Source organism: Ogataea philodendri, assembly GCF_020536065.1.
Source record: "Ogataea philodendri strain CBS6075 chromosome Unknown scaffold14, whole genome shotgun sequence".
Lineage (NCBI taxonomy): Eukaryota > Fungi > Ascomycota > Pichiomycetes > Pichiales > Pichiaceae > Ogataea > Ogataea philodendri.
In genome coordinates this window covers 274,916-295,707 of record NW_025764159.1, presented here as the reverse complement: position 1 = coordinate 295,707, position 20,792 = coordinate 274,916, and the positions used below count along the sequence as shown (strand labels likewise).

At 50.9% G+C, this 20,792-nt stretch overlaps 19 protein-coding genes across 19 annotated transcripts; 9 read left to right on the top strand and 10 right to left on the bottom strand.

Moving 5' to 3' along the window:
• Window positions 1-16: 16 nt before the first annotated feature.
• OGAPHI_006547 (uncharacterized protein) lies at window positions 17-2,725 on the top strand (the record flags this gene model as incomplete). Its single annotated transcript, XM_046207844.1, has 1 exon — window positions 17-2,725. One exon carries the CDS (start codon window positions 17-19, stop codon window positions 2,723-2,725), a length of 2,709 nt encoding a protein of 902 aa, XP_046058810.1.
• OGAPHI_006549 (uncharacterized protein) lies at window positions 475-1,305 on the bottom strand (the record flags this gene model as incomplete). The annotated part of the gene is made up of 2 exons (XM_046207847.1): window positions 475-708; window positions 955-1,305. The coding sequence occupies 2 exons, from the start codon at window positions 1,303-1,305 to the stop codon at window positions 475-477; spliced, it is 585 nt and encodes a 194-aa protein (XP_046058812.1).
• On the bottom strand, window positions 1,589-2,703 carry OGAPHI_006548 (uncharacterized protein; the record flags this gene model as incomplete). Its single annotated transcript, XM_046207846.1, has 2 exons — window positions 1,589-2,135; window positions 2,600-2,703. 2 exons carry the CDS (start codon window positions 2,701-2,703, stop codon window positions 1,589-1,591), a joined length of 651 nt encoding a protein of 216 aa, XP_046058811.1.
• On the bottom strand, window positions 2,726-5,542 carry OGAPHI_006546 (uncharacterized protein; the record flags this gene model as incomplete). Its single annotated transcript, XM_046207843.1, has 1 exon — window positions 2,726-5,542. The coding sequence occupies one exon, from the start codon at window positions 5,540-5,542 to the stop codon at window positions 2,726-2,728; it is 2,817 nt and encodes a 938-aa protein (XP_046058809.1).
• A 55-nt stretch (window positions 5,543-5,597) lies between these two features.
• Window positions 5,598-6,017, top strand: OGAPHI_006545 (uncharacterized protein; the record flags this gene model as incomplete). The annotated part of the gene is made up of 1 exon (XM_046207842.1): window positions 5,598-6,017. The coding sequence occupies one exon, from the start codon at window positions 5,598-5,600 to the stop codon at window positions 6,015-6,017; it is 420 nt and encodes a 139-aa protein (XP_046058808.1).
• On the bottom strand, window positions 6,014-6,694 carry OGAPHI_006544 (uncharacterized protein; the record flags this gene model as incomplete). The annotated part of the gene is made up of 1 exon (XM_046207841.1): window positions 6,014-6,694. The coding sequence occupies one exon, from the start codon at window positions 6,692-6,694 to the stop codon at window positions 6,014-6,016; it is 681 nt and encodes a 226-aa protein (XP_046058807.1).
• Window positions 6,695-6,876: 182 nt separating this feature from the next.
• On the bottom strand, window positions 6,877-8,439 carry OGAPHI_006543 (uncharacterized protein; the record flags this gene model as incomplete). Its single annotated transcript, XM_046207840.1, has 1 exon — window positions 6,877-8,439. One exon carries the CDS (start codon window positions 8,437-8,439, stop codon window positions 6,877-6,879), a length of 1,563 nt encoding a protein of 520 aa, XP_046058806.1.
• Window positions 8,440-8,613: 174 nt separating this feature from the next.
• OGAPHI_006542 (uncharacterized protein) lies at window positions 8,614-9,753 on the top strand (the record flags this gene model as incomplete). Its single annotated transcript, XM_046207839.1, has 1 exon — window positions 8,614-9,753. The coding sequence occupies one exon, from the start codon at window positions 8,614-8,616 to the stop codon at window positions 9,751-9,753; it is 1,140 nt and encodes a 379-aa protein (XP_046058805.1).
• Window positions 9,754-10,092: 339 nt separating this feature from the next.
• On the top strand, window positions 10,093-10,440 carry OGAPHI_006541 (uncharacterized protein; the record flags this gene model as incomplete). Its single annotated transcript, XM_046207838.1, has 1 exon — window positions 10,093-10,440. One exon carries the CDS (start codon window positions 10,093-10,095, stop codon window positions 10,438-10,440), a length of 348 nt encoding a protein of 115 aa, XP_046058804.1.
• Window positions 10,441-10,902: 462 nt separating this feature from the next.
• Window positions 10,903-11,931, bottom strand: OGAPHI_006540 (uncharacterized protein; the record flags this gene model as incomplete). The annotated part of the gene is made up of 1 exon (XM_046207837.1): window positions 10,903-11,931. One exon carries the CDS (start codon window positions 11,929-11,931, stop codon window positions 10,903-10,905), a length of 1,029 nt encoding a protein of 342 aa, XP_046058803.1.
• A 590-nt stretch (window positions 11,932-12,521) lies between these two features.
• On the top strand, window positions 12,522-13,817 carry OGAPHI_006539 (uncharacterized protein; the record flags this gene model as incomplete). The annotated part of the gene is made up of 1 exon (XM_046207836.1): window positions 12,522-13,817. One exon carries the CDS (start codon window positions 12,522-12,524, stop codon window positions 13,815-13,817), a length of 1,296 nt encoding a protein of 431 aa, XP_046058802.1.
• Window positions 13,818-13,928: 111 nt separating this feature from the next.
• OGAPHI_006538 (uncharacterized protein) lies at window positions 13,929-14,609 on the top strand (the record flags this gene model as incomplete). Its single annotated transcript, XM_046207835.1, has 1 exon — window positions 13,929-14,609. The coding sequence occupies one exon, from the start codon at window positions 13,929-13,931 to the stop codon at window positions 14,607-14,609; it is 681 nt and encodes a 226-aa protein (XP_046058801.1).
• A 70-nt stretch (window positions 14,610-14,679) lies between these two features.
• Window positions 14,680-15,162, top strand: OGAPHI_006537 (uncharacterized protein; the record flags this gene model as incomplete). The annotated part of the gene is made up of 1 exon (XM_046207833.1): window positions 14,680-15,162. The coding sequence occupies one exon, from the start codon at window positions 14,680-14,682 to the stop codon at window positions 15,160-15,162; it is 483 nt and encodes a 160-aa protein (XP_046058800.1).
• Window positions 15,163-15,190: 28 nt separating this feature from the next.
• Window positions 15,191-15,832, bottom strand: OGAPHI_006536 (uncharacterized protein; the record flags this gene model as incomplete). The annotated part of the gene is made up of 1 exon (XM_046207832.1): window positions 15,191-15,832. The coding sequence occupies one exon, from the start codon at window positions 15,830-15,832 to the stop codon at window positions 15,191-15,193; it is 642 nt and encodes a 213-aa protein (XP_046058799.1).
• Window positions 15,833-15,991: 159 nt separating this feature from the next.
• Window positions 15,992-17,452, top strand: OGAPHI_006534 (uncharacterized protein; the record flags this gene model as incomplete). The annotated part of the gene is made up of 1 exon (XM_046207830.1): window positions 15,992-17,452. One exon carries the CDS (start codon window positions 15,992-15,994, stop codon window positions 17,450-17,452), a length of 1,461 nt encoding a protein of 486 aa, XP_046058797.1.
• On the bottom strand, window positions 16,633-16,983 carry OGAPHI_006535 (uncharacterized protein; the record flags this gene model as incomplete). Its single annotated transcript, XM_046207831.1, has 1 exon — window positions 16,633-16,983. The coding sequence occupies one exon, from the start codon at window positions 16,981-16,983 to the stop codon at window positions 16,633-16,635; it is 351 nt and encodes a 116-aa protein (XP_046058798.1).
• A 55-nt stretch (window positions 17,453-17,507) lies between the features above and the next one.
• On the top strand, window positions 17,508-19,433 carry OGAPHI_006532 (uncharacterized protein; the record flags this gene model as incomplete). Its single annotated transcript, XM_046207828.1, has 1 exon — window positions 17,508-19,433. One exon carries the CDS (start codon window positions 17,508-17,510, stop codon window positions 19,431-19,433), a length of 1,926 nt encoding a protein of 641 aa, XP_046058795.1.
• OGAPHI_006533 (uncharacterized protein) lies at window positions 18,623-19,216 on the bottom strand (the record flags this gene model as incomplete). The annotated part of the gene is made up of 1 exon (XM_046207829.1): window positions 18,623-19,216. The coding sequence occupies one exon, from the start codon at window positions 19,214-19,216 to the stop codon at window positions 18,623-18,625; it is 594 nt and encodes a 197-aa protein (XP_046058796.1).
• Window positions 19,434-20,759, bottom strand: OGAPHI_006531 (uncharacterized protein; the record flags this gene model as incomplete). Its single annotated transcript, XM_046207827.1, has 1 exon — window positions 19,434-20,759. The coding sequence occupies one exon, from the start codon at window positions 20,757-20,759 to the stop codon at window positions 19,434-19,436; it is 1,326 nt and encodes a 441-aa protein (XP_046058794.1).
• Between the last annotated feature and the right edge of the window lie 33 nt (window positions 20,760-20,792).

Here is a 20,792-nt window from a genome sequence, read left to right as displayed (position 1 = left end):
CTTTTCCCATTACAACATGACAGTGGAGGAATCTGTCAAGCGCCAGAAAGTCGGCGCTAGTGGGGCTGCGACAAAAGTCAGAAAGTCCAAGATTTTCTCCCCGTTCCGGATCATCGGCCATGTTTCCAACGGAGTGCCCTTTGCAGTGGGTACTTTGGGTCAGACGTTTTACATCGCCACCGTTGTGGGTAGATCGTTCCAAATATACGACGCGGCCACGCTTCATCTGCTGTTCGTGTCTTCCAACCAGACAGAGTCGCCCATTAGGTCGATCACCGCCCATTTCCACTACATCTACTGCTCTTACGGGAACAAAATAGGCATTTTTAGAAGAGGCAAGCTCGAGAAGGAACTAGTGGCTCCAACGGCCGATTCAATCAACAAGGTGGAGATTTTCGGTAACTATTTGGTTGCCGTGACAAATTCGTCCTTATTTGTGTTTGAAAAGAAAGATCAAAAGTACGCTACCGAGTACTACGGAGAAATCAAGGTCAATTCGTTAAACGGAGAGATCGTCGATATTGTCCATCCTCCAACGTACGTTAACAAGGTTGTTGTTGCCACAACGTCGCATTTGCTGATTTTCAACGTCAGATCGTCCAAGTTGGTGTACAGCTCCGAGGAGTTCGTGGACGGAATCACGTGCGTTGAGTGTGCTCCCGCACTGGACATTTTGGCCGTTGGTAACGGTGTTGGCTCGTTTTCGATCTATAATCTCAAGAAGGGGAAAGTGCTCAAATCCGTGAACACGGGATCGAACTCCAAAATCACCTCATTGTCCTTCAGAACAGACGGTTCGCCCCATATCGCAAGCTCCATGGTCAACGGAGACCTGTTCTTCTACGACCTGGAAAAGAAAGCTAGGGTCCACGTTCTCAGAAACGCACACAAACAGGTCTGTGGTGGAGTGTCGAAGGTGCAGTTCCTTAATGGCCAGCCGATCCTGGTCACTACGGGAGCAGACAACAGTCTGAAGGAGTACGTTTTTGATCCTGCTCTTTCGTCCAACTCCAGCGTTGTTTCTCCGCCAAGACACCTCCGGTCTCGTGGAGGCCACTCGGCACCACCTAGTTGCATCAGCTTCGCAGACTCCAAGTCGCACTTTCTGCAATCTGCCTCGCAAGACCGCTCGTTCTGGACGTTTTCCTTACGTAAGGACGCACAATCCCAGGAAATGTCCCAGAGACAGTCGGCCGTGAAGGACAACAAGCGCCAGGCGGGGATTTCGTCCGGGTTCAAAGACAAGTTCCCGCCAATCACCATGATTGCCCAAGAGAATGCCAGAGAAGGCGAATGGGCCAACATCGTCACTGCTCACCAGGACGAGACGTTTGCTCGAACATGGGACTCCAGAAACAAAAAGGTCGGCAAGCACACCTTCGACACCATCGATGGAGGAATCGTCAAGGCCGTCAGCATCACTCAATGTGGAAATTTCGCGCTGGTCGGTTCCAGTTTGGGAGGAATAGGAGTCTACAACTTGCAGAGTGGAAAGATTCGTAAAAATTACAAGCTGCACAAAAAAACCGTCACCGGAGTTGCTGTGGACGGAATGAACAGAAAGATGGTTTCGTGCGGACTGGACGGTCTAGTCGGATTCTATGATTTCAGTCAGTCGCGGTACCTTGGAAAATTGCAGCTCGACGCCCCAATCACCCAGATGGTGTACCACAGAGGATCCGATTTGGTTGCATTTGCATTGGACGACCTGTCGATCGTTGTTGTGGACACTGCCGCCCAGAAAATCGTCAGACAGCTGTTTGGACACTCGAACCGTATCACTGCTATGGACTTCTCGCCAGACGGCAGGTGGATTGTCTCTGCTTCGCTCGACTCCACCATCAGAACGTGGGATCTGCCTACCGGTGGCTGTATTGACGGAATCATGGTCCCTAACACGGTGACCAGCTTGAAGATGTCTCCATTGGGTGATTACCTTGCAACGACCCATGTCAACGGTGTGGGAATTTCCTTGTGGACCAACCGGTCGCAGTTCAGACCAATCTCCACCAAACATATCGAGGAAACCGAGTTTGCAACCATGATGCTGCCAAATGTCAGTGGAGAGAACGGAGCCAGTGTTCTGGATGGAGCCTTTGTCGAGGAAGAGGAGGCTGCCACCGGTACGTACGTTTCTGTTGCTCAGATCGACAAGGAGCTCGTGACGCTCTCGTTGCAACCACGCTCGAAATTTAATACCATCATGCATCTGGACACCATCAAGATGAGAAACAAGCCTACCGAGGCTCCTAAAAAGCCAGAGGCCGCTCCGTTCTTCTTGCAACAACCTGCAGAGGAGTCCAAGACAGAGGAGTCCAGATTGATGAAATTGGACTCGGCCGTCTCGTTTGAGTCAGAGTTCACAAAGCTTCTGAGAGAAGGAGAAGATGCAGGATATGACCAGTTCGTGGACTATCTGGTGGCCATGAGTCCTGCCAACTTGGACCTGGAACTGAGAACGCTCCAAACCACCGAACCATACACGGAGCTCAAGAGATTCATCAAAGCTATCAGCCATGGTATCAAGCAAAACACAAACTATGAATTATTGGTTGCAATTATCTCTGTGTTCATGAAGATACACGCGGACGTGCTGTACAACCTTGAGGGCGAGGTTGCTGATGTCTTGAACGAATGGGACGAGCTTGCCTCGACAACCAACAATAAGATGGACGATATGACCAAATACTGTTCTGCGGTCATCAATTTCATAACGACAATATAATCATCCAGTTTTATGCTTAGCGCAGCCGTAGTGGACCACTGTGCCGTTGGAGAAGAAGCTCAGAATCGACGCTGCTGAGAAGTTCTTTCCGCAGACAGCGCATCTCGACGCAGAGTCCAGCCGAACATGGACCCTGTCTGTTTCGAGCTTTTCGTATTTGATATTAACCAACTGGACTTTGAGCAGTTCGCTGGTGATAATGTCCTGGCGCAAAAGTGACGTGATTGAGCGCATGTTGGTTTCCAGATACTTGGACAGCTCTTTCAGTAGCAGAGTGTCTGGTAGTTTGGCCAGAACCTGTGTCGGATCAACAAAGGTGATTCCCGAGTCCAATATTTCGAGAACCGATGCAAATTTCTTTTGAGAAAGGAGCATGTCCAAAAGAGTGTTTGTTAGTTCAATGCCTGTGTCTGGAGAATTATCATGAATAGCAACACAATATTGCAATGCTTTGGCAGTGTTATCGAGTTTGTTGATCAATATATCCAAAACATCATTATGCTTGTTGAGTTTGCCTAACGGTAAAATCATCAGATCCAAAACCGCAGGCGATGGTTGCAACGAGTTGAGCTGTTTCAAAACACCGTTAGGAGTGTAGTTTCCCAGAGAGTAGAGTTGGTGGATATGTGCCTGGTTCTTCTCCGGGTCTTGCAAGTAGAGTTCGATCAATTTGTTCGGATACCTGACGTTTGTCTCGCCAAGGTCGAAAATAAGGTATCTAAGGTACCGCACTTGCAAGACAGGCCATCTGGACAAGAACTCGAGCACTTGCACTTTGTCAAGAGACTCACATTCAATCGAGTCGTCCATGAAGATCTCGTCCACATGCAATGGGTTAAGGTCGATCAGTTTCTTTGAGAAGCTGAACACGAGATCTTGTTGCGGCCTGCCAAGTTTCTGTATGTACTTCACCATGAACTCGGGTTTGAACACCTTTTCTTCGAAACAGAGCTTCTCGAGCAACTCCAATGCTTTGTCGTGACGGGCGCGACAGTAGTAGAAATCGACTAGTTCTGTGTACATCTGCAATTTGAGACACTTCTTTTCAATTTTGTCAAACGAGCAGTAGTTTGAGATCCGGAGCAGGGGACCCACCATCCGTGAGTTGGTGAGCAGATAACACTGAAACAGACAGTTATCAACCAGCTCGAGCTTTTTCTCAAGGACCGGAAGATCGTGTGTTCCGTAGAGTTCGCTGGAGATGAGGAAACCGTGCCATTGGAACTTCGGCGAGTCTGGATCCAGGAGTCGGATGAGCTTGCGGCGAGCGTCCGTTAGATACGTTATGCACAGGCTGATGATCTTGGACTCTTTTTGAGGCAGTCCCTGAGCGTCCTTGGAGCTTCGCAGCGAGTCTCTGCTGGATGTGTGTTTGAGAGTTGGGTCATCGGCCAGCAGACTTTTCACTTTGGGAGGAAGATTGTCCAATAATGTTTCGGGAGATGCAAGGAAATCAATAAACAGTTTGATGGCTGTATCGTACTTGTGGTTCTTCAAGTACTCCAAACCTTTCAGGAGCTCGAATTGACGGAGTTTCAAGAACTTGATTTGGCGCGGAGAGTGCGAGTCAGTATCGTCTTGGAACACAAGTGGATTCAGCTTTTCAATGAGATTTAATGCGTTGTTGTAGTCCTTGGACTTTTCAAACTCAGACAGCTGGAACTCGTACGACGATTTCACCAATTTGAAGACGGTGGTAGCACCCACCAGAAACAGGAATTGCGGCGAAAACTTGATATCCACAATGCTTTGGAGCGAGGTTTTGCAAGGGAGCTGTTGCACAAGGGATCCATTTTCGAGATTCCATATCTCGATCGAGTTCGAGTACACCAGAACCAGATACGGGAACCAGTACTTGAGGAACTTCAGTTTTTTCCCGGACTCGTTGTGGCCTGGAACTACCACGGGGTTCTTGAAATCAATCGAGTGAGCATGGTGTCTGTAGACGACCAGTTCGAGGTCGCTGTTGAGTTTGATCAGATTATGGTCTTTGAATATGATGAGCTGTTGATCGTTGTTAGCCTTGAACAATTCTCCAACCGAGTCCGAGGAACTAAAGAAGAACGACTTGTTGAACCCGGACGGCTGGTTCAGAAATTGAATCTGGATTGGCGAGACAGACTGGTGCGGAAGATCGATGCGACACAGGTCGCCGTTCTTCATGGCAGCTATCAGATTATCTGCGTTGAGGAACTCCACCAATTGGATCTTATCGTTGAGTTTGAACTCGTATTTGCGCTCATACTGGTTGTTGTGCCACTTGATTATCGCCAGTGTCCGTTTTGACACCAGACACAGGAAACTGTTGCCTGTTTTCGTATTTATGAATTTTTTGCTTCTTGTGGTTTCCAGCGCAGTGGTTGCTAAAGAAATGGTATCCATATCGTCTGCAGTAATGTAATCGTTATCCTCCTCGTTCAATTGGTCAAGATGGAGGTCCTTTGAGTCCTCGTACCAAGTTTTAATGAGACCAAAGCGCGCCTCCTCGAACTTGTCTATTTGCTCGTAATCGGTAAGGTTGAGTAACTGCACTGTTTGGTTTTCCAACAGCACCACCAAATACCCCAAATTGGGAAGAAACTGCAACTGGAGCGCCCTACCGGACAATTGTGTTTTTCCCACCGCGTTCAGGTCCTCCAGAACCAGCTTTGTCTCGTCAAACAGATCCATTCCTGTTTCCACGGCCGAGGGAATTTGGTACGTGGCAAGCCCCCCGTCCAGGAACGTGACGTAGATTAGTCCCGCAAACACATCGAACGTCGAAATTGGCCGACTCGAAAACTGGAAACACGAATACGGCGATACCACAAGCACCATTTAAGTCTCAAGTGGGTAACAAATAAATTATTTATTGCAATATTATTTTTCCTTCATGGTGGATCCGAACTTGGCCCAACAAATGGACCATTCCAAACAAATACGCGCCAGAAACAGCCAATTGTCCCAGAAATACTCAAAGTATCTGGCCAAGACACTCTCGAAACTCAACTCGCCCGAATCAACAGGAGCCAGAGCACAGTCTAAAGTAGAGACTATATATTCCAACCAGGAAAGCATAGCCAAACAAAATCAGGAAATGATCCAAAGTTACCAACAATTAAGCTCCAGTGCAACAGAACTACACCTAAAGATCGACAAAACTACACAGAAACTGCGCGATTCCAGGGCAAACGCGGCCCAGGAGAAAATCGAGCTTTTGGATAGAAATATCCGTATTATCGAAAATTGCATTAAATTAGTCGAATCTACCAATACCAAACCCGCCCGCGCTAAAAAGGGACTCTTCGGTTAAGCCCGCGACCGCTGGGAATTATCATGGACCCGTGTCCAGTTCCAGCCGGCCTCAACCACACGCAACAAATCCCTCAGATTCATCGGTCTCTTCAAACTCTTGCCGTCAACCACCAAATTGCGATATATTATATAGTAATCCTTCAGGAGAACATGGTGTTTCAAATCTTGGGATTTCATGCGTTTTTGCAACTTCAGCTCGCCCTCCAGGCTGCTGTACTCCTCTTTTGGCTTCAACCACCGCTCGTGCTGGATGTTCCACAACGCTTCGCCGCCTGCAAATGGTGTAAGGCTGTCTTCCTCCTCTTGGCATTTGGTTTCGGAATCCCCACTCAAAGCGCTGGTGGACGGCGAGGTGAGCCGCGTGGCCATGTTTGGCGACCCACTAGACGCCGTCTCTCTGTCGTCCAGGGCAAGTTTGTGTTCTAGCTGGTCTTTTTTGAGCTCCGACGGCTGTATGGGCTGATACTCCTCCACTCCCGTGGACGAGCTGGATGTGTCGTCAAAAAGCTCCTGTGTGATCTCGTCTGACTCCAAGCACACTTCGGAAAGCACCCGCAGCTTGTTCACGAAATTGGACCACCCGTATGAAAGCTTGAGCAGCGCCCTTTTAAGTCTGGTTGGTTCAGTGCCCATATTGGCCATCTTGTTATCGTCGTCCACCAACACCTCTGTCATCTTCAATACGCAACTACTCATTCACACCTCTGTGTAAGCCCTAACCTTATCCCGGTGAAAGTGTTGCCAAACTCGGGGAAAAAGGATACTCTTGACAGAAGCTCGTACGCCAATATTGACCGAACTTTTTTTTTTCGCGGAATGCCTGTAATTATCCCACTCTGTCTATAGTCTCGGCACTTCTACTTAAACTCTTTATAAAATTTGCGATCCACAGTCCATCCGGAAACACTGTCGTTTGGTTGCGATGTCTTGAGCAGCTTCTGCGACACCTCCATCCGCTCGTTCAAGAGTCTTTTGCGGAACGAGCCCGTGTTCAACCCGTCGTACGAGCCTCCGAGCCGACACCATCTAACTCCGTAAAGCGCAATAGAAACTCCGTTGTGATAAGCCCCGTTCTGCCCCCAAGTCCGCGAATTGTAGTGGTTTCTGTAGCTGCCTTGATACACCCCGAGCCGCGGCAAAATGATCAAAGTCACCACCAGATCGTTCGCCTCGTCAGGATTCACGTCCGGCTTGCTCACGTTGTGTATGTTGTCCAAGTTTCCTGGAGTTATGGCTCCAGTATGGCTTGAAAACGGCACCGCCCCACTTTCCTTATCTTGCTCAGATTCCCCGGATTTTTCGCTCTTTTCCGGTGCACGGGTGCTGTCATTGTCGTCAGCCCCCGTTGGGTCTGCAGACTGCAGCACGCCGCAATGGTACAGGATCGCCACGATGTCGGAGTCGTCCGTGTAGATGTCTGTTCCCCAGATTCGGCGGTCGAACACGTTGATGTTGTCGGGTATCGACTTGTACGGAATGCGAATATCCACTGTGCAGTTGATGTAGTTGGCAAAATAGGCCGGCAACAGCTCGATGCGTTTCGACACCAGCTGGTTTGGGATGTGGAAATCCTCCTGCTGGTGCACCGGGTCGATGTTTTCCAGGTACATGCACCTCGTTTCCTTGGTAGGGTACTCCTGGTATATTATGGACCCCAGGTGTTTTCTAGGGAACGAGGCGGCAAGAAGAAGCGTTTCCTTGGAATCGATAGTGATTTCGCGTGGCTTGAACTCTCTGCGGGTTTCCACTGGGGCGGGTTTTGGAGACGGTGCCTGCACCAATGACGTTTCTTGTGGCACTGTCGCGTTGGGGTCGATGATGGTCGAGTCATTCTGGATGATCGTGGTATCGTTTCCCTGGGGCTGCACAACGTCGGCTGGGGTCTCGTTCGGGTTATGGATCAGGATCTTGTGGTGGTGGTGGTTCCCGTGCGGCTGGTGCACAACGTGGATATGACCACCCGATTTCAGGTGCTGTTGGGCCTCCTTGAGCTGCACCGACAAGTCTTCGTGGATATGGTGGTGATGATGGCCCTGCTTGTCCGCGTCTGCGTCCTTAGGCTGGCTGGCCACGGGACCTGTCTCCTGTTGGGAGGACGGAGAGTTGCTGTTCCTGGCAGGCGGCGAGGCCGAGTTCCAGGATGGCGGTTTCTGGTCGCCCGGGGATTCCGACGCGTTGCTCAGCTTGATGGACGGCAGCTTTATAGAGTCGCTGGCCGGAGTGAGGGAGGAGATGGACGGGAGTTGGAACTCTGACGAGTTGATCGAAGACAACGAGGGTAATTGATTGGCGGCCGGGGCCGTCCGTTTCTCGGTCTCCTTGTCCTTGTTCTCATAATTCCCCGACAGGAACGAGATCGGTGGCAGTTTGACCTGGGCCCTGTTGTTTTGCGAGTTGTATGACGTTTCGTTGAAGGACATTAAAACAAGAAACAATTACTTTTTTCTACACCTTTGCACCAAGTTAGTAGTTGGAGGGGGCAAGCAGTTTGCATGGCATCTAGCAGCAATGGGGGCAGGCAAGTGGACAGAGTGGTTTGCAAAGTGATGAGCAGATAGAATGAGTGGAAATTGGACAACGAGTGGGCCGATTTCATGCAAATTCCCCCACCGTTAATTTCCCACACCTCTTATTTATTTATTTATCCATTTATTATGCTCCAGGTCAAGTACCCGTCTCTGTTAAACGCCAACAATTTCATCACGCTGGCCGCGTACGAGTCCAAGTTTGTGGAACTGGAACGAGCGGTTCCGATCACCCCACAGAACCTCACGCTGCTTGTTGGGAATCTGCTGGGAGACCAATCGGACAAAGTGCCGTCGCCGTTGTTTGATAGCTCATCGTACTCGAGCCCGCTACAAAAGTACCTGACGATCGCGTCGTACTGCAAACTAATTGTTCTGTCGCCGCAACTGTCGAGCTTTGAGCTGTCGTTGCAGGACGTGTTTCAAATCTGGGAACTGCGCATCAACCTGTTGTTAATGGCTTCGAACCAGCGATTGCCGCATTCCAGTTCATTGATCCCGCCGATTCCAAACGCACAGTTCCTTAGAAACGAAACTAACCTCTTTTTGAAAGAATTGGTTCGTCTGGACGACAAAAAGGCCGCAGAAGGTCTTCCAAAGGAACTGAGCTGGCACTTCAAACTGTTGATCCATAGAATCAAGTACGGCCCGAGTCTGGTTCTGGTGAACCAATTGTACAACGACCTGTTCCAGCTGCGCTCGGAAACACCAAAAGACACTCACATCGAAAATAAAGCCAGAATCATGTTCTACAACATATGTGCCATCATGATCACCAGAAACGAGCTGCTCACAACATTCAACCTGCTGACCCAGACACTCGCACAGGATCTGCACACCCCGCACTCGGCGTCGCTCACCGCAATTGTGGGCTGCGTGCTCGCATTCAAAGAAACAGGCTCTGTTTCGCCAGACTCGCTCTATTTTGAAGAAATAGCCACCGCCTACCAAAAGGCCGACCGCCAGCTGTTCGACCGGATAGACAAGTTGACAGCTTCACCCGAAAATGAGCACCCAACAGCCTCGTTGGACGGCCTGGTCGGGCTCGTGGTAGCCAACAAAATCACACCGCGTATGCTATGCACGCTCATCGCAGAGCTCGAGCTCGAACAACTGCCCCCGACCGAAAACACGCCGTACGGACACTGTCTCGACCTCGCTCACCAACAATGGCCCTCCAATGTATATAGTTTGTACGCACTTGAATGAACCGTCTGGGGCCACCATTGCACGTGATCTCAAATAGGGGTAGGTTTAACCCTACAATCACCACCTAGCACCACTAATATTGGTAGCTGTTGTAAATGGGCATGAAATGGGCAAGCAGAGACACCAACCGGCTGGTTAGAAACTACAATGCTTTTGTAGGTCCCACTGCTGCTCCCGTAGATGTGTTTCCCCCACCGGTGTGCCCATCTGGCGCCAAATAACTTCCCGCCACCCACACGCTTACGTAACACACCCACAAAGTCGAGTGAAAAATTGTGCTTCAAAAATTCAAATTATAATTTGGTTGTTTCTTGAAGAACCTTTGATTGCATATTAAAGATGGCTAAATCCGAACTTAAGGAACTCGTGACCAGAGAGTACACCATCAACCTCCACAAGAGACTGCACGGCACTCAGTTCAAGAGAAGAGCTCCAAAGGCCGTGAAGGAGATCAAGAAGTTCGCTAAACTACACATGGGTACCGAGGATGTGAGACTCGATCCTAAGTTGAACGTCGACCTGTGGAAGAGAGGTATCAAGGGTGTTCCATACAGATTTAGAATCAGAATCTCTAGAAAGAGAAACGAGGAGGAGGACGCCAAGAACCCTGTGTTCTCTTACGTCGAGTCTGTCAACGTTCCATCTGTCAAGGGCTTGAACACTGTTGTTGTTGAAGACGAGGAATAGATATGAATAAGCGGAATCAATAGTTGAATAATACTTAGTGTAAGCTACGTGTTTAGTAGGTGTAGGTGGACTACTGGGGTTGACTCAGTGTGACTAGGGTATTAGATTATACAGTGTGATAAGTATTAGTATACGGTGTGGTGCCTGGTACGGCGAGCCACTAGCGGCGTATCACGACCAGCGTGAGCTCTTCTTCTGTTCTCTTCTAATGTTAGCACACGATGTCAGTGTAACTATGACTATAATACCAATCATTACAGAGCGCCGCGAGAGTCCAATAGAGCCCAAAACGGACCCCCATCTTGTCCCAACGACTAGGTCTAGTAGACTTGTTCAACTTGGTAATAAAAGGTTATCATCATCCATCAGTGGTACTTACCAAAACTCAAGGTGTACAAAATTTTTAGTGCCGGTGTTTTTTCCCAAATTCGCCTAAATAAATAACCCTGGTGCAACTTACAATTAAATACGAGCCTGGCTCTGTCTGTTTTGCCAGTACTGCACCGCGACAGACGTGCCGTAGCCCGGGTCGGACGGTCTCTTGAGCACAAAGTTGCTGTCGAACCACTCCAGCAGCTCCAACAGACTCGTTGTGCTGTTGAGCTCGATCTGTAGCTTCTTACTCAGCTGTCCCGTCAGCATGCACCCCAAGTGGTGCTGGATGATTCTGAACGGCAGGCCGTACGCGGTGCTGAGGTTCCAGAACTTCTCGATCGCTCCCCACGGAGTTTTGTCGTAGCCTGCAAACATGGCCGGGTTGTTCAAAATTCCCCGGACCGCCATAACCCCGTCGCAGCCGGTCTCGCTCGCAATGCGGTACGCGTCCTCCAATGTCATGCAGTCCCCGTTCGCAATCACAGGCACCTGAACGCTCTCCTTGACGGCTTTGATCTTGACAAAGTCGCACGGCTGCGACGACCGCGTGTTCTTTGTGCGTCCATGCACAGTGATGAAGTCCACGCCGGCTTTCTCCACCGCCTGGACAAACTCGATCGTCTCGTTCACGTCCGTGTGCACTCTGATCTTGGTCTCGATCACCAGGCTCGAGCCGTACTTCTGTTTCACAGCAGCCACCATCTCTGCAACCAGCTCTTTCTTCGACATCAAAGCAGCACCAATACCTTCTCTAACCTGCTCCTTGATCGGACACCCGCAGTTCAGCCCAACACCGTCAACGTATGGGTGTATCATCTCTATCATACGCAGCAAGTCGGTCACGTTGTTGGCACCTATCTGAACGATCAGCGGTCTATCGCGGAAGTTTGTGCTAAAATCGCTTGCACGGGCGTTGCTGTTGCGCACAAACTCCCGCGCAAGGATCATGGGAGAGTAAACGATGTCAACTTTGTAATCTCTAACGAGTTCTCTGAACGGGAGCTTGGAGTAGCGCACCATGGGGCCTGCGACGAAAACGGGCCGCTTTTCTTGCCGGCATCGTTCGATCACCGCCAGAGGGCTGTCTTCCGGGTCTCTTGCCATATCAGAACTCATGGCGAGGGCTGTTCTTTATAAACACTGATAGACGTTTGAACCTTCCCGTTGAGGAAAATCGGTGCGGCCTGATAAATTTTCGAGCAAAAGAAACTGCCGATTAGGTAAGCGGGAAACGAGCAGGCCAGGGTGGTGGGGCAGACGTTTGCAATCGAGATGGAAAGTAATGAAGGTGTTCCCGTTCTGGTGGCAGGAGTTGTAGTTGCAATACATGGAGCAAATGGAGCATGTTGAACATACTGTTGCTGCGGGTTCCGAGCGCTCCTGCCCAGGGAGCAGGGAGATGGGCAACCTCGCCTGTCCTGAATCATTGGCTCCTCCCTTTTCTTGGTGTTTCCCTCGAGGAGAAACAACTCCTGGCAGACATTTTTTGATCCACAGGCTATTTGTACTTAATCATCCAATCAAGGCTGTGTCAGGTACCGAGAACGTGCTTGTGAGCCATGTGACCAGCTCAATGAGCAGAGACAGTCTGCCAGATGCAGTACCACATCCACTCTTACTCCACCGAGCTGACCACGCCGACCCCCCACTCATGTGGCTTGGCCTGTGCTTAAGGATTTTCCCACCCAGAAAATACTTAAATTTTCATGACAAGACCCCTGGTATTTTTAGCGCTGGTGCTGCTGCTCCCACTGGTGTACCAGCACGCGGTGGGGTACCTGAACGCCTGGCGTGTGCCATTGAGCACGCTGCGGCACTACGTCGAGCACCCGCTGGACGACGTGGTGATCAAAATCCCCATCTACTACGAGTCGAACGACCTCAAGCTGTTGGACGTGGCGGAGGCGGTGTCGATCCAGATTGCCGGCCGGCTTCGCGAGCACGAGGCCGTTGTTCCGGACGTGCAGTTCGAGGTGCGAGAATGGAACAACGAAACCGACGGGCTGGTGGTCAAGCTCGTGCTTGGCGACGGGAACGGCATCTACGTGGACCCGATCGAAGGATATGCGGTTCTGTTCTACAATCTGGAAACCGTGGACGCGAACGACGTGCCATACTTTGCCACACAGCTGATTGTGGACCACTGCTACAACGACGAGCTGCGCGACTACGCCATCGACAGTTTTGTCCAGTTGATTGACAACAGGACAGGAAAACACACGTTTTTGCACTCGTCGCAGTACGAGCCCAAACGTTCGGACCATGTCACGTTTGTGCTGGTGATGATGAGCCCGGATCTCCGGTGGGAGGCAGAACAGGCCGCCAACGAATACATGCGGCCGTTCCTGGACAATATCTCCAACTACACCTTGGAGTTTGTCACGGTCAACGAATCGTCTGTTCAAGACCACCATTTTGTGGACGAGCGGTTCCCCGAAGAGCTTTCCAGTTTGCCGAACCTGGCAGACTTCTACGAGTCACATACAAACACCAGCTCAACAGTATACCTGGTGTACTATCCGTTTGAGCTAGCAGAACAGAAAATTCAAAAGATGACGGTGGACGGCCACGGCGTGTATTCGACTCACGAAAACACGTTTCTGAGCATCAAAACGTGGGGGTCGATCTACTTCGCACACACTTCGCTGTTCAACACCACTGTCCCTGCACCAGAGTTGCAGGACTGTATGTGGTGTTTTTCAGAGACAGTTCTCGACACCTTTGAGTTCCCGAACGACAACATGACCCCACTTCTGCGAAACCAGATGTTCCAGAGGACAACAGCCATGAAAAACCTTGTTCTGTTTGCCTACAGTCTTGCCAAAGTGGTTACGCATATCGAAAGCCACAGATTGGAAACGGATCTGGCTTCTGCGATTCTGGACGCATTTGCGCTTCGCCAACAGGTAAAGGCCGCATTGGAATCCAAACAGTACTCATTGGCCCTAGAGCTGAGCCGCAGACTGTTATCTCTGATCGAGCACCAGACACAGAATCTATAAGACAGACAGATCCACGCTGGTGCGGCTGCCATTGTTTGCAAATGTTCTGTGCTGTAAGCGACGGGGTATTAATATAACCCACGGTTATACTGGATTCACCCCAGATTGTCAATGTTTTACGAATTGAAAACTTGGAGCTCGGTGGCTTCCACCGACAGATCGCACCCGTTGATTTTCGAGACTGCCGACAAACCGTGCTATATCATGGCCGACGTGGGCCACAGCCAGCAAGACGACAAGTTTCTGGAAGAACTGCTCAAAACGTGCGACCTTACTGGGTTGCGCCAGAAACATTACCAGGAGATTGTGAGAAACAGTGTCAAGGAGCAAATGATCCTGAAAAGCCCGTTTTTGCGGCTCGCACAGAAACTGTGCGGAAGCTCGTACGTGGACGTGCGGGTGGACAAATATATGCGGAGCAAGGGCATTCTAAGCCCCGGACAATACCCTATAGTCCAGAAACCAATTTTGAAGAAGGTGAGCTACAACGACCTCGGGTTCAAGTATAACCCGGACATGGACGCTCTCGAGATCGAGAACACAGACAGGTTGCGCGAGGTGGCCAGAGATGCAGACATTCTGTATCTGGAGGCTCCTGATCTGGAGAAGTTGTACATCCGCAAGATCAAGTGTCTTTTGGAGGCCCAGCCGCTGTTCGTGCGGGAGGCTTGCGACGCGCACATTCGCACGCGGATGCGGTATTTTGACCGTCTACTGGACGAGCACCACCAGAGCTTTGACGAGTTCGAGCAACGGCTGCTGAACCAGCCCATCCGCGAGTACATCAAGTGAGAGCGGTGCGAGGTGGGGGGTATACCAATTTTTCAGGCCAATTAGAAAAATAAATATTTAATGAATAATCATGACGAGCAGTTTGAGTAGTTCCGCCAAAAAGATAGTTTCGTTACTGGAAAAGTACCCGGCCGACAAGGTGAAGCACTATGCTTCGTTCAAGTTTTCTCAGATCGAGCGGTTCTGCAACATCGGGTCGTTGCCGATCCCCAAGAAGGTTTTAGAAGAGCAAGCCATCGAGCAGAAGAAGCAGCAGAAAATGGTCAAGATCGACGTGAAGAAGCTGAAGCGGATGATTTTTGCGCAAGAAGACGCCACCCCAGACTTCAAGAAAGAGCTTTTCGACACAGATATTCTCACACAGCAGTTCAAGTCGCTCAAGAGCATCGCCGACAACAAATGGGCCGACGTCTACAAGGTGGATAAGAAGCTGTTGGAGCCCAAGGGCAACCCGAACTACTATTCGCGTCTTATGAAAGACATCAACAACGGTGGCCAGAAGAGAGAAAGCATTTTCGAGGCGTTCCGTACGGTGATTACCGGAAAGTACTAATGACCTGTGAATATATATTATGCGATACTTATTTCTTTGCAAATTGTAGGTAGCAGTCGGATCCGTTGATTTTCACCGAGTTTCCCAGACTGTCGAGACATCTTGCTGATTCTGTTTCTGAGCGGAACTCCACCAGGGCCAAGTTACGGATTTGCACGAGGTTAACGTTGAGGAAGCCTGTGTAGCTTTCAAACAGGCCCACGACCTGGTCTTTGGTGGTTGTTGGCGGTAGATTTGTGAGCAGCAGGATTTTGTTTGGCTCTGACGTGCGGGCACCGGGAAGTCTGCGTTTCTTGGCGGTTGTGTGAGTTTGCGGTGCGAGTTTCCGTTTCTTTGTACGGTTTTCGAGCCGGATTCTGCGTTGGTCGGCCAGGTACGCGTCGAAGTCTGGTTCGTTCTCCATTGCGAGGTCGCTGTTGGTTTTTGCGAGGTACATGTCGAGGGGCTTGTTGTAGAGCAGTTTGGTGTTGAGAGAGTCGATTGCACGGAGACAATCGTTGTGCGAGGACAGAGTGATAAAGGCCTGGCCCCGCAGCCGGAGGTTCTTGAACAGCCGGATATCCGCGACAGGCACGCCAGTTTCAGTGAACAGACGCTCCAGGGCGGCACGGAGCTTGGCGGGGGCCAGTTTTTCGTTCAAGTTGCGAACGTACAGTGTTCTCACAGACATGGAGAAAATTAAGAAAAAAAGGTGGCACCAAATAGGTCAACGGGGGAGGAGATAATTGAACCGGGGAGGATCCAATTTGGCGGTTGGCGGGTTGTACTCCACCAATAGCGTCCCCCACTGGACCACTTTCGCGGCGTTTGCCTGTTGTCGTCGCCTGCTATGGTCGCCGCTCCCATGCTCTCATTAGCTAAGCAGCCTCTAATTATTTCAAAACATTTGGCAATGTCCGACAACGACAAGATCATCGAGCAGCTGTCGGTGCAGGTGCTGGAGCAGGCGCAGAAAACGAGTGCGCTCGAGGTGAATCTTCTGGAGAGCCGCCAGAAGATCCAGGAGCTCAAACGGCTGCTGGTGGAGAGTCGAAAACAGAAGGAAGAGAGCGACAAGGAGGTGGAGCGACTCAGCTACGAGATGGAGGACCTGAGCGCGACGCTGTTCGACCAGGCGAACGAGAAGGTCAAGACCGCAAACATACAAATCAACGACGTGCAGGTGAAGAACGAGAAGCTTGTAGACACGCTCAAGGACAGAGACATGACGATCGAGCTGTTGAACAACGAACTCAAGAACCTCAAGACGATCATCTCGGATTTCGAGACAGAGGAGAAGGCCCAGAGCCGTGCTGCGACGGTCGAGCCCCAGACGGCGCCGGAGTCGCAGTTCACGCTCGACAAGCTGCTCAAGTTCAACGGTAAGCATATCTACTCTCCGATGTTCAACCAGCTGCGGTTCGACCTGACGCTGTTCAACCAGTTCGAAGAGACTCTCGCGACCCTGCAGACGATCCGCGAGACCTCGTTCTACAAGCATCTGGTCACCGAGGAGATCGAGCCCGTGCTACGGCTGGATCTGTCTCCGTCGGTCAAGTTTTTCCAAAAGAAGTCGTTTGTGACGAGCCTTTTCGAGTCCAAGGTCGTGATAGAGCCGCTGAGCGCGTCGACCGAGGCCTGGAAGGCCGCACAGACACAATCTGCGCCGTCGTCGCCCGACCCAACGACGAAACGGGCCAGTTTGAAGATGTTCAAGTACGACACAAACCTGCCTGTTGCGGTGGAGTCCAAGTGCTCGATCTGCGGCGAGGCGCGTATGGCGATGAACTTTGCGCGGCTGTACGTGCTGCGCGTAAAGGAGGTGGAGTACCTGCTGTGCATCTCGTGTGCCAGCAAGCTGCGGCGGACGGTTGACCTGCTCGCGCGGCTGAAGGCCCTGAAACAGACCACCGACGAGGGCGAGGTGATCCGCGCGTGGTGCGAAATCGCCGAGCTGCGCGGACGCCTGTTCTACGCAAAGCTGGGCATCTGGGACGACGCGGACGAGGGCGGACTCGTGTACGGCTGGAAGAACAGCTGGCTCGGTCTGCCGCGGCCGGACAAGGCGGGCGAGCCGGCAGAGCCGGCGACAGAAGAGACAGCACAGACAGCTCCTTCCCCTGTTCCTGCCCCTGACGTGCCGCCTCCTGTCTCCAAACGCGAGTCGGACATCCCGGCGGCCACCCCGGCCGTCCCCGGCTCCACAGGCACTCCAGGCTCCACCGCAGACGATATCCTAGACACCTACGCCAACACATCCGACGAGGAGGTGTTCAACGACGCCTCAGAAGCGCACTCCGTAGCAGACTAATAAACTCGGGCGGTGTAGCTCCCGATAAAATATTTCCGGGCAGTGATATTTCACTATGGAGGAATGCACTCAGGTTAAACTGTTCAGGGCGCTAAATCCCTCGAGCAAGTTCGCGTACCAGTCGATTTTGCAGTCCGACTACGTTTCCGATCGCATTGGCGACGTGAGTTGTCCGAAAAAGCTCAAACTCAAGCTGTTAACATGGAACCTCGCCGCTATGGATACTTGTCCTAAAGAGCATATAAAACGGTTACTACAGTTTCAGGAGAAACACTTTGCCGATATTTACATTATAGGGTTCCAGGAGACCGTCCCATTGACCTCGTTTGGCGCCTCGGACAAGCAGATTGACCAATGGTGCGACGCCATACTTGCTGTGCTACCGGAAAATTTCCAGGTTGTGCAAAAAACCGGCATGTTGGGGCTCACCAGCATCCTGGTGGTTTCCGGCGAGTACGCCGCACAGGTCTCGGACGTTCGCGTTCGCAAGGTCGGTCTCGGGTATCTCAATTGGTACAACAAAGGGTGTATTGAGATGCAATTTTCGCTTGGAGCAATAGACGAGAAACTAGGTGGTGTCAGGGTGCAGGCACTAAACATGCACCTGACCCACGGCGAGGACGAAGCTGCCGTGGACATGCGCAACCAGTGTTTGAAGAAAGTGCAGGACTCGTTCGGGTGTGTTGGGCGGGCCTCGTTTGCTGCTGAGTCGGACTGCTCTGCTCAGGATGCGTTCTTCAAGTACGAGCTGAGCAACGACGAGACAGACAAGATTGCACAAACAGACCTGGACCGTGTGTTTGCCAAGCGGCGGCGAAACGTGGTGCTCGTCAGCGGCGATTTGAATTACCGCGTCGACAGCGAGTCGTCTGCGGAGCTGGTTTCCAGCGAACAGTACAACAAGCTGCTGGAGTCGGATCAGCTGTCTGTGCAGAAATCCAAGGGAGCCATTTTCTTTGGGTTCACCGAGGGACCCGTGAAGTTCCGTCCAACGTACAAGGTGAACGACGCATTGGCGTACGAGGGGAACCGCTCGCCGTCGTACACGGACCGTGTATTGTACAGCACGGACGACGGGCTGGAGCAGCTGAGCTACACGTCGTACGAGCTGAACGGCTCAGACCATCTGCCTGTGGTTTCTGAGTTTGTTCTGGACGTGGACGTGGTAGACTATGAGGCCGTTCGCAAGCTGCGTTCCGAGATCGGTCTCCAGTTCGACAAGATCATCAACCAAACACCAACGATTGACGTGGAACCGTCGTTGATCGATCTCGACCTTGTGCTTGGGTTCAAAGAGACAGTCGAGGTGACGGTGACCAATCTGACTGCAGAACAGCTGCGGTACCGTTTGGATGTTGGAAAGAAGTTTCTGCGCAAGAACGTGATCAAACTGCTCAACGACGATGGCCAGCTGCCACCGAAACAGGCCAAGATTTTGCGGTTCGAGATCGACACGCCGAGTGTCGGCCGCATAGAGAAAACGTTCACCATGACGTTTGACAACTTTGAGTTTGTCAAGTTCCTGGCGTTCACCATCAACACGAAATCGATCATGTTCCAGCTAATCAGCAGACTCGACGAGACGCAGTACCGCAACATTGTGCAGTCGATGCAATTTATAATGAGCGGGTCGTCAGAGAATTTGGTAGCAGGAATCCAGAAATTGGTCGACGTGACGTCGTTGAACGAGTTCGAGGTATCGCTGTTGAAGGAGATGACGCTTAAGAGGGTGGACTTTGGCTTGTTGACGAAACTCAACTCCATCGGGATGGTCGAGAACGAGGGCAGTGTTGGACTGATGAACGTTGTCTATTTGTTTTTAAAGAGTGTTCCTGAATTCGAGGCCGACAAACGGTCGCGAGTGGTGTTCCGCAAGATGATCGAGCTGATCAAGTTTTTGCAGCTGGATGAAACGTCTGGGTTCAAGTACTTTGGGTTCTTCTTTGCCGACGAACACGACTTGGCCAAGTTCCTGGAGTGATTACACCACCAGAACATCAAGCAACCGACCGCACTCGAATATCTCGCCGCTCTTGATCTCCAGCACGCGCACGTCATGGAGATTGACCAGTCCCTTCTCGATTCCAATAAGTTCCAGCTCCGTCTCAAACAAGTTGCCCGGGTCCAGAGTGAACTTGAGGTTGTTTGTGAGCGAAATGAGACCCGCCTTGTTGAACTCGTGCTTGAACGCTCTCACCAGCTGACCGAGTGCGTACAGCGGAACAGGATCTGCCTTGTTGAAGCCTGAGTTCTGCAGAGGAATCGGCGGAACAGACTTTTCGTATTCTTTGTTTATACTGGACTGAATGTACAAGATGAGAGAAAGCGAGTCGTTGGACTTGTTGATGAACTGTAGCTTCCACTTGAACACTTCTCCGAGCTTGACCTTGGTCTGGCCAGAAACAGAGATATTAAGGTTTTTTCTTGTGTGACTGAGGTTCAATGACGAGTTGGACTTTGGCCTACTTTTCTTCACCAGACTCAATGCGGAGTTGGTTGATCGGCTCTTTAGCACTCCCAGGCTTGGAGACGGGATCGGAGCCACCGCCGGCGCCGCCTGGAAGTCCACGTTGGTGTTCCATTTGGTTATGATGTGTCTTTTTGCGTTGACTGTGCACGCGATAGTGACCAAAACCGGCTTCATCCACTTTGTATCGTTGTTGACGAGTTTGTATGTGAGACTAAGGTTGGAGTTCTTGGGCAACGTTAACGGATACTTCAGGTTCGAGTAGCTCACCACGTCGCAATTCTGGATCAACAAACCGACCGACTCGATCTGCGTGGACGCTCCAGACTCTCTGAACTGACCCGACAGTGCAAGTTCCAACGAAGCCATAGTTTTCTCTGTTTTGATGGTTTTGAACCGCATCTGGAAGATGGGTCTGATCCTGATGGTGGAAGTTGAGGAGAACGACTTGAAGTTGTCCACATGTTGAGATAACAACGTCGATCCTATTTGGAGGGAGTTTTCAAATTCGCTGGAAACCGTGTTGTTTACCACTTCTTGTTGATACGATGCTTTGATTTTCAGTTCGTTTGACAACTTGTCGGCAATCACGGTCGTCCCAAACACCCAAACAAGATGATCTCCCACTCGAGTGCTGTCTTTGAGGCTGTGCGAGATAGTATTTTGAACATTGTAAATAAGATCCAATTCGACTTGTTTGACAGAGGCCGGAGTCACTGCGACGATCTGGATGTTTTCGTCGAAATACGCCATATCCAGCGCTTTCAGACGGTCCAATTGATCAATAGACGCCAAGTCGGCGTCTAAAATTGGCCGTTTCGACACAAACACTTTGAACATCAAGTTAACAAGGATGAATTATTTGGGCACACA